General features: G+C 42.8%; 1 protein-coding gene across 2 annotated transcripts; it reads right to left on the bottom strand.

Annotated features, from left to right (window-relative positions):
• Positions 1-1251: 1251 nt before the first annotated feature.
• On the bottom strand, positions 1252-9340 carry LOC140511189 (uncharacterized). Of its 2 annotated transcripts, none has more exons than XM_072620204.1 (2): positions 8651-9340; positions 1252-3588 (listed from the first exon to the last, which is right to left on the bottom strand). In XM_072620204.1, exon 2 carries the CDS (start codon positions 3438-3440, stop codon positions 1581-1583), a length of 1860 nt encoding a protein of 619 aa, XP_072476305.1. In that variant the 5' UTR covers positions 3441-3588; positions 8651-9340; the 3' UTR covers positions 1252-1580. The 2 variants fall into 2 exon arrangements, with proteins under 2 accessions (XP_072476305.1, XP_072476306.1); XM_072620205.1 differs by having other exon boundaries at positions 8679-9340.
• Between the last annotated feature and the right edge of the window lie 1568 nt (positions 9341-10908).

Genomic DNA, 10908 nt, shown 5'->3' with positions numbered 1-10908 from the left:
TTTTTTATTTAACTTTTAACATTTATTTTCACACAATTTTGGGTAACAAATTTTCTCCCCTTTTATCCCCTCCCCCCCAGACCCAAGCTTTCTAATTGCCCCTGTGACCTATCTGCTCTCTCCTCTATCCTCCCTCCCTGCCCTTGTCTCCGTCTTCTCTTTTGTCCTGTAGGGCCAGATAGCTTTCTTGACCCCTTAACCTGTATTTCTTGTTACCCAGTGGTTAGAACATTACATTTGGTCCTAACACTTTGAGTTCCAACTTCTTTAGCTCCCTCCCTCTCCACCCCTTCCCCTTGGAAGACAGGCAATTCAATATAGGCCATATCTGTTTAGTTTTGCAAATGATTTCCATACTAGTTGTGTTGTATAGGACTAACTATATTTCCCTCCATCCTATCCTGTCCCCATTACTTCTATTTTCTTATGGTCCTTTCCCTCCCCATGAGTGTCGACCTCGTATTGCATTCTCCTCCCCCTACCCTCCCCTCTATCCTCCCCCCCACCCTGCTTGTGCCCCTGTCCCCCACTCTCCTGTATTATGAGATAGGTTTTCCTATCAAAATGAGTGTGCATTATATTCTTTCCTTTAGTGGAATGTGATGAGAGTAGACCTCATGTTTTTCTCTTGCCTCTCCTCTTTATCCAACCACTAATAAGTCTTTTGCTTGCCTCTTTTATGAGAGATAATTTGCCCCATATAACTTCTCCCTTTCTCCTCCCAATATTTCTCTCTCACTGCTTGATTTCATTTTTTTTTTTAAGATATGATCCCATCCTCTTCAATTCACTCTGTGCACTCTGTCTCTATGTATGTGTGCGTGTGTACTCCCACCCAGTACCCAGATACTGAAATGTTTCAAGAGTTACAAATATTGTCTTTCCATGTAGGAATGTAAACAGTTCAACTTTAGTAAGTCCCTTATGACTTCTCTTTGCTGTTCACCTTTTCATGGTTCTCTTCATTCTTGTGTTAGAAAGTCAAATTTTCTTTCCAGCTCTGGTCTTTTCATCAGGAAAATTTGAAAGTCCTCTATTTCATTGAAAGACCATTTTTTCTCCTGAAGTATTATACTCAGTTTTGCTGGGTAGGTGATTCTTGGCTTCAGTCCTAGTTCCTTTGACTTCTGGAATATCCTATTCTGTTGGGGTCCCCTAGACCACTTACGGGAACCCCTAACCCCGACCCAAGGCTCTTGTCCAGCAAGAGGCCTTGATCTCGTGAGTAATGAATGGGGCGGGAGACAAAGATGGTGAAGACTCCGTTTTATTCATCTAAATCACATGCATTTATAGTTTTACCTACGTACATTCCTAAGTACATTCCTAAGCCCTACGTTGAACCTATCACCTATCACCTTTTACATTGAACCTATCACCTATCACCTTTCCTTATATGGGTGTCTTCTCCACTGGACATCCGGAGCCAGGACAAAGAGCTGCCACGTTGCAAACAAGGACGAGACCCTTCCTCCTGAATCCATCTAGTTCCACCCCTACTGACAAGCCCCTAGGTTATCTAGGCAGGCTCTCAGTGTGGCGTCCTGAAAATGGATAGGGGTCGGCTCTAACTCGTCCCGTTACAACTCCCCCTTTTTGTTTTGGTACAGTTGTTCTTTCATAGCCAACACGGTATGTTTAGTGGAGAAGAGGGAATTACGGATTGTTAACAATATCCATTTTAATAATATTGGTATAATAGCAACTAATATAAGCAATGTTAGTACTCCTGATCCTAATGAAATTAGCCAAGTTTTTAGTGAGTGCCAGGGATCAGCATGTTGGAAAAAATCTAAGATATTTTGAGCAGTTTTATGTGGAAGTAGGTCTTCATGGGAAGCCTGATTGATATTTTCTGCCAATTGAATCAATTGTTGGAGCTCTAAGGTCATATTATCACTGATTACACCTTGTAATTGAGCCCGAATCTTTTCCCATGCCATTTCAGTTGCATCATATTGTTTTGGAGTAAGACAAAAAGTATTGTACCTATAATCACATTGCAACTTTGATTGTAATTCTAGATATGCAACTTCATGTCCCAAGAACAGTACTGCTTTCTGTAAAGCACGAATAGCATTGTAAAATTCCTTATCCATTTGAGCCTGACGTTGAAATCCTTCTGAGACATTGCGCATGAGATCATGAAGAGCATTTGCTTCCTGGACACTATTCTGTGTGTTAGAAACAGACATTGCGAGAGCAGTAGAACTAACAATTAGTTCAACTAATAAGGTTATACCTAACACTACACATGAGATACATCTTTTGAATCGCATCATACTTGTTATCTTTTGATCTAATACTGACATAATATTGTCAGCCGGAGTGCGATACCATCCTTGCGTTTTCACTACTGTGAGTGCATACTTTGGCCTAGCAATGATGTAAAGCCTTCCTTTATCAAATTGTGGCCCCATGCATTCATGTACCGAACAATTCGGACAAGTTAAATTGAATATCCCTGTCATATTCATATGTGGCACGAGTGTAGACTGACTTGCACGATCCCACATAAAGGCATGAGATGATCCTAAACACACTCGCGCCGTAAGACTAATATGGTTTGTAATTATTTTACCGTTTGGTCTTACAATAATAAATGGTCCTACAAAACTTTGTACTGTCTGCCCCCCAATAGCGGCAATCACCCGTTCAATCCCTGCTGTATCAGAACCCTTGTTAGTAACATATCTAGGACTAGGATATCCTGAGACATAGCGATCTGGCCTAAAATGCGATAGGTTGTGACAAGAGGTAAGACTCTCATTATAATGCTCTAAGAATAACACAGTCTGTTGACATTGATGTGACTGACAATCTTCAAATGATACAAAACCTGAATAATTACGATAAATGGAGACATAAGGATCATTTCTCTTGCTACGTTGTGGTCCAGATCTAGAAATCACTTCTCGTTTTTGTCCCATGTCTTGTGCCCCATTCATTTTTGTACAATATGGTCTATGTCTCAAACCTATTTCTCGTTTTTTATCTATATCTTGTCCCTCAATGACCCAAGTCCATAGGCGAAAAAGTCTAGAGTCCCCTGGATATGCTAAAGTCTCATGTCCCAGAGTTATATTTGCACACCATGTCGCATCAGCCGCTACATTATTAAAAACCCATGTACCAGTCCATCGTCCAACAACCTTCTTTTGAAGACAGAGCGGTAATCCAGCGATCAATCCAGTAAAGTTCATCCTTGGCTGTGAACTATTTGATTTACCTATAGATTCAAAACCCGTACCCCCAAACATGCGTGATAAACTGCCATGTAATACTAGTGTTGGTATCTTCTCACCCCATCTCATGGCCCTCACCCACGGAGGATTCGGGATGAACGCCCAGTGATGTGCATCCCCACTCGTCTCCTGGGTCGGAGTTGGACTTTCTCCGACCCCAAGAGTCACTAATAGAAACAGAATCAACTTCCTCATTTTGAAGACAAAGACTTCTTATTTGTTCTTCCAGCTTCTTTCTCCGCTTTGCTGCTCTCAGTCTCTTGCCCTGTGATTTTCTTCCCGTTGTCTCTCTCTTCTATCAGCCGAAGCCTGCGTACTGGTACCCACTGTTCTTTCTCTTTTCCTGTGGAAACACAAGCATAACCCTTTCCCCATATGATTATTTTTCCTGGACCATGCCATATTCCTTCTGCATCACGCCACATGGCCTGTTTTCCTTCATTCTCTCTTTGTGTTTTTTCTAGAAGTGAAGTTCCTTTTGATGTTTTTATAGCAATAGCATATTTCATGGCTGCTGAAAGATTCTTATCATCGAATTTTAAATAATTTAATGTATATAAGGCTAAATTGAGAGATGCCTGAGGGCCTTGTATAATTCCCCCTTTTTGTTTTTGCAAGTAAACCTTGAGGGAACGATTTGCCCTTTCAACAATGGCTTGACCTGTAGGGTTATAAGGAATGCCAGTAACATGATAGATGGAAAATTCATAGCAGAATTTTTTAAATGCAGCTGACATATAGGCTGGGCCATTATCTGTTTTTAAACATTTTGGCACTCCATGATTAGCAAAACATGCTAGCAAGTGAGTTGTCACATCTTTGACTGCTTCACCGCAGCGAGCAGTTGCCATAAGAAAGCCTGAAAAAGTATCTACACATACATGTATATATTGAGAACGTCCAAATGACGAATAGTGAGTGACATCCATCTGCCAAATATCATTTGGGCAGTCACCTATAGGATTTTTTGGGTGTATAGGTGGTGGTGGGAGAAACGGAGCACATTGGGTGCACGCCTTTACAATTTGCCTTGCTTCCCTTTTTGTTATGCCAAATAAATGTCTAAGAGATCGTGCAGACAAATGAAATTTAGAATGAGCTAATATTGGAGATGACTCCGCATGAAAAACTTGCAAGGCTTCATCAGCAATCGCATTGCCTTCAGTCAAGGGTCCTGGTAAATTAGAATGTGATCGAATATGTAAAACATGGAATTTATTAAATCTACCTCTAATAGCCTTTTGTGTTTCTAAGGTAAGATGTGTGATAGAATCCTGACGTGTAGGAATATAGGCAGTCTCTAAATTGGGTATTAACCCTGATACATACTTACTATCTGTGATAATATTAATAGGGACATCAATTAAAAGAGCTTGAAGCACAGCAAACAGTTCATTTTGTTGAGTAGAGGTAAATGATGTCTCAAACACTTGTAACCTCTTTTCAGATGGTATGTATAAAGATGCTCGTTGATGTTTTGTGGCATCTGTAAAAACATTGATCCCTACTACAGGCGACTCAGAATGCTTGTCTGACCAAGACCATGGCCATGCAGTGAGTTGATCAGCGAATGGCACAGGATTGCCATACTGATAATCCTGTCCAATTATAATTTGCCAATCTGCATCTTCCATAAAACATTTTTCTAATTGTTGAGAGGTATAGGAAGTAAAAATTCTTACAGGATCCATACCACTAAGAGCTCGTGCTCTCTGTATGCCTTTCCAAATAACCTTAGCCACTAGGTTTGTATAAGGAGAACATGTTCTGTTCTTTACCTGTGGTAAATGAATCCACTCAAGGATTCCTAATTGCTGATGTAAAACCCCAGTTGGTAAGTTTGGAGTGAAAAGTATAGTTAAATTTATTTTCTCTCCCTTGTCATATCTTTGAGTGGTTTGTTGTATGAGAGTATTTTGAATATTCTTAATACATTTAAGAGCTTCAGGGGTCCAATCCCTACTTGAATTAAGGTCAGAAGAGCCTTTCAATAATTCATATAGTGGTGCTAATGCAGAGGTAGAGATACCAAACCTTGGCCTGCACCACTGAATCTCTCCTATCAGTTTTTGGAAATCATTCAGAGTTTTGACCTTTTGTATATCAAAATTTGGAAACTTAATTTGAATCTCTCTGTCTGATAACTTATACCCTAAGTAATCAATTGGTAGTGCCTTCTGTATTTTTTCTGGTGCTACCTGTAGCCCATGCTTGCTAAGAGTTTGTATCCCTTCCTGTAACATTTTTTCTAGCAGTTCACCATCTCTATGTGCTGCCAAAATATCATCCATGTAATGTATTATTATGGCCTCCTTATATTTCTCTCTCATGGGTTGAAGTACTTTATGCACATACCATTGGCACAATGTAGGACTATTCTTCATACCTTGTGGCAGTACTTTCCATTGATACCTCATATAGGGTTCCTGCAAATTAATGGAAGGTATGGAGAAAGCAAATCTCTGCCGATCCAGAGGATGAATGGGAATGCTGTAAAAACAATCTTTAATGTCAATAACCCATATTTTATAATCTTTTGGTATCATATTTGGTGAAGGAAGTCCTGGTTGTAACGAACCCATAGTAAGCATGGATGCATTAACTTTTCTTAGGTCTGTCAACATTCTCCATTTGTCTGATCTCTTTTTAATAGCAAACACAGGTGAATTCCAAGCACTGAAAGATTCCTCTATATGTCCTAAACTAAGTTGTTCTTTGACAATCTCCTTTAAGGCTGCTATTTTATCATTAGTCAAGGCCCACTGGTCAACCCAAATTGGTTCATCATTGATCCATTGTAATTGTGGAACAGGTATGGGTTGTGCAGCCATTCCAGGGGGCCCCACTAAAAATTTTCTATTGTAGATATGGTAAGGCCTATTTGTGACAACAGATCTCGACCCCATAAAATGATTGGGAGTCCTGGTAATACATGTGGCCAGACCTTTCCTGTTTTTCCTTCAAATTCCCATCTCAATGGCCGTTTTGCTTCGACCGCTGCCTGAACACCCCCTATGCCATATAAATTTTGTGCTTGCCCTAAAGGCCACGCGGAATTCCACTGCTCTAAGGGAAAGACTGTACGATCAGCCCCAGTGTCCATGAGGCCTGTACATCTCCTCCCTTCTATAATGACTGTAAGTTGTGGCCTCTCCAGAGTAATTTGCTGTGTCAAGAATACTTGAGAATCTGCTATTTTTGGAAATAGTAATAACACTGCTATTTTTTGTTCTGCATCTAATAAACTCTCCATATTAGTAGTATTCATCATTGGAATATATTGAAATTCCATATCAGGTGGAAACATATGTGTTATGGGTATCATGCCTGTATATTCATGAGCTGCGGGTGCTAACAGTATTCCTATGCTATCTGGTTTGAGCTTGATTTTTTCCTGTATGGGAACCATGACTGTAGTCATTGGATTAATAGAAAAATATCCAGCGCTATGTAGGTCCTCTATTTGAAAGGACGCATTCCTGCTAATTCCTGATATCTCTGGCGTAATGCCATTGTGCTGGCATTGGGATTGTCCTGCCATTGGTCGGCAGAGGGCGGTAGAAAACCCATTCCTCCCCTTTGTTCCTGGGCTGGGGAGGGGCCCGTTAGGGTGTTTAAATATTGCTGAGGCAGGCCACTACGACATTCTGATCCCCAGTGCCCCGGTTTTCTACATTTTGGGCAGGGTATCTTGGGTCTGGCTCCACCACTTTGTGTCGGCCTTACTTTGCAATCCTTTTTGAAATGCCCAAACTTGCCACATTGAAAGCATTTTTTGTCTGGTTTTTTAGTCGGCCTATTTTCATGATATGCCTGGGCTCGAACTTGTGCAGCATAGACCTCACTACCCACTATCTCACATCTTTGTAACATTTCTTCCACCCCAGCATCCCTTTTCAATCCTATCATGGCCCTTTTGCAGTCTGTATTACAACTGTTTCTCAAGATATCCTTGATTACAACTACAGTCCCTTCTACTTCCCCCATGATCTTTGTCACAGCATCTTGAACTCTTGCACAAAAGTCAGAAAAAGGCTCATCGGGTTTTTGCTTTAAAGCACTTAATGAAGTTTTACTTTCTCCTTTAACTGGCAACTTGTCATAAGCCCTCTCTACACATTGTGCTAGCCGCTCATATAATTCCACAGGGTGCTGAATTTGTGCCCTATCTGTGCTATACTGTCCACCACCGAATAACATCTCATAATATCTTTGAACATTTTGAGGGTTATCAGGATTATGGCGTACTGCCATTAATCTACATTCTTCAGAAAACATCCCTAACCATACTACCATCTCTCCTGGCGTGAGGATGGCCCTCATAACAAGCTTCCAATCATTGGGAGTAAGTATATGTGAGGCCAATTCTTTAATCCTGACTTTCACATATGGTGATTTAAGTCCATAGTCTGTTATGGCTCTTTTGAGCTCTTTTAACAGATATGGAGATACCATACAGTGTGTCCTTTGTGCTGGATTATTATCATCTCTAGGTGTTTCTAATACAGGGAAAACATTTTGAAGGCCAAGATACTCTAGAACCTCGTCTTTACCTTCCTTTTGTAATTTCCTTATCGCTTGTTGTAATGGAGAAAAATATTCACTAGAAGTTTCCTCATATTCCTTCAAAAAATTCTTTTTCTGTAATACCTCTCTTTGTTCATCAGATATCTCTATTCCTTTAACCAGAATTTTTTCCTTTTGCAATGTCTCTACCTGTCCACTAGGTGTCTCCCTTGCGCTCTCTCTCCCTGGAGACCATGCCAATTCCCTTTGTTTCCCACTCACTTTTACCCTTTTCTTTGTTTCAGGGTCCTCCCGTTTGGCGGGAACTTTGACTTCCTCTTTGAATTTAACTGATTTTTTCTTTTCAATTTCTAAGTCCCGTATTCTACTCTTTAGCTCATCTATCTCCTGCTGCATTCTTTCTCTCTCCTCCTCCCTCTGACTCTGCTCCTGCAGCTGTCCTAAATTAGGATAAATTGAAGGTGGACTGGGAGAACTCGGACGGGATGGTTCAGGGGAGGAATCTGGTGAAACGGAAGGCGTTGTTTGTGTGGAGGCTGGGAATTGCCTGGGTTGCCGATCACAACAGCCATCCGCAGCCTGAAGGGCCGCTTTTACTATATTATACATAAAGAAACTTGTTAGCTCCAGATCCCCAGGATTTTCGGAGTCATAGCTAGTTAACTGTTCCCCTACTACTTTCCACGAGCTTATAGAGACCGGAGGTCTCTGCTTTGTCCAGGGACAAATTCTTTCTACTTCGTTTAAGAACTCCCTGATCACTTTACTTTGAATGACGACCCCCTGTGCCTTAGCTGATTTGTAAATTATCTTAACAAAAGTTTCTCTATCGGCCGTCTCTACTGATTCAACTAGCCCCATAGTAAGATTAGTCTTACTTCACTGCTCCCGAAGCAGGTTACTCACGAGACTGGTGTCGTCTTTCTCCTTTTTCTTCCTGAGGCTGAGTGCACCGAATTCTTCTCAGATTGGTCAGTCTGAGGCACCCCAGGGCACACAGGTACGTCTTTTCCCCGCTAAAGGACTACGCTTTTGGCCCTGTGCTGTGTTCCGTGGATTTTTTCTTTTCTTCTTCTTTTTCCGCCCCGCGAAATGGGCGCCAGAATGTTGGGGTCCCCTAGACCACTTACGGGAACCCCTAACCCCGACCCAAGGCTCTTGTCCAGCAAGAGGCCTTGATCTCGTGAGTAATGAATGGGGCGGGAGACAAAGATGGTGAAGACTCCGTTTTATTCATCTAAATCACATGCATTTATAGTTTTACCTACGTACATTCCTAAGTACATTCCTAAGCCCTACGTTGAACCTATCACCTATCACCTTTTACATTGAACCTATCACCTATCACCTTTCCTTATATGGGTGTCTTCTCCACTGGACATCCGGAGCCAGGACAAAGAGCTGCCACGTTGCAAACAAGGACGAGACCCTTCCTCCTGAATCCATCTAGTTCCACCCCTACTGACAAGCCCCTAGGTTATCTAGGCAGGCTCTCAGTGTGGCGTCCTGAAAATGGATAGGGGTCGGCTCTAACTCGTCCCGTTACACTATTCCATTCCCTTCTATCCCTCAATGTAGAGGGTGCCAGATCTTGTGCTATCCTGATTGTATTTCCACAATACTTGAATTGTTTCCTTCTAGCTGCTTGCAATATTTTCTCTTTCACCTGGGAATTCTGGAGTTTGGCCACAATGCTCCTAGGAGTTTCTCTTTTTGGATCTCTTTCATGTGGTGTTCTGCGGATTCCTTGAATATTTATTTTGCCTTCTGGTTCTAGAATCTCAGGGCAGTTTTCCTTGATAATTTCATGGAAGATGATGTCTAGGCTCTTCTTTTGATCATGGTTTTCAGGTAGTCCCATAATTTTTACATTGTCTCTCCTGATTCTATTTTCCAGGTCAGTTGTTTTTCCAATAAGATATTTCACATTATCTTCCATTTTTCGAATCTGCGCGGTATGTTCTGAGATATCTGTCTTTCTCATAAAGTCCTTAGCGTCCATCTGTACCATTCCAGTTTTGAAAGATCTATTTTCTTCAGTGAGCTTTTGAATCTCCTTTTCCATTTGGTTAATTCTGCTTTTGAAAGCATTCTTCTCCTCATTGGCCCCTTGCACCTCCCTTGCCAGCTGAGTTAGGCTAGTTCTCAAGGTGCCAATTTCTTCAAGATTTTTTTGGTTCTCCTTTAGCAGGGAGCTGATCTGCTTTTCATGCTTCTCCCTCATCCCTCTCATTTCCCTTCCCAGTCTTTCCTCCACCTCTCTAACTTGATTTTCAAAATTCCTCTTGAGCTCTTCCATGGCCCGAGCCCATTGGGTGGGCTGGGACACAGAATCCTCGATTTCTGTGTCTTTGCCTGATGGCAAGCATTGTTCCTCCCCATCAGAAAGGAAGGGAGGAAGTGTCTTTTCTCCAAGAAAATACCCTTCAATAGTTTTATTTCTTTTGCTTTTTCTGGGCATTCTCCCCAATCAGTGACCTGACCTCTGAATGTTCTCCTCACACCCACCTCGCCTCCTGGTCCTCCCAGCCAGCTTTTGGGGACTGAGATTCAAATGCTGCTTCCAGCCTTAGGGTTTTTGGCGGGGGCAGGGCTGCTAATCAGTGTGAGAATTAAGTTCAGGTGGTCAGGGGCAGGGCCGCCTCTCTGGCTCAGTTCCCTCAGGGGGTTTATGCACAGACCTTCCACAATGGATCCAGGCCCCCGCCCGTTTGGGGAGCCCCTGTCTGCAGCCACCTCTCAGCTTCTATCTCCTGGGGGGGCCCGAGCCATGGGGGCACCCCACTCTCCTCTCAACCCGCCAAAGAGACTCTCTCACCTACCCCCGTCAGTCACCTGTTGGTGGGGGGGCTTGTGCCGCCGCTGGAGATCCCGTCTCTGGAGCCTTCTCAGATCTGTGCTTCTCGGAGCCACAGCCGCTGCAGGTCCGGGCTGGGCTCCGCGTCTGCAGCGCGACGGACCTTTTGTGAGAGGTTTGCAGGTCCCTCTGTGGGTGGGGGGACCCGCGTGGCCGCTGGAGATCCCGTCCCCATAGCCCTCTCGGATCTTTTCCTCACAGTGTCGTGGCCGCGGCAGGGCTGCCCTCTGCTCCCCGACCCGGCGCCCAGTCCACGGCGCGAAGGACCCCCTGCGAGAG

Source organism: Notamacropus eugenii, chromosome 6, assembly GCF_028372415.1.
Source record: "Notamacropus eugenii isolate mMacEug1 chromosome 6, mMacEug1.pri_v2, whole genome shotgun sequence".
In the NCBI taxonomy this organism is placed as follows: Eukaryota; Metazoa; Chordata; class Mammalia; order Diprotodontia; family Macropodidae; genus Notamacropus; species Notamacropus eugenii.
Note: the sequence above shows the minus strand (reverse complement) of the source record. Positions and strands in the feature narration are given on the sequence as shown.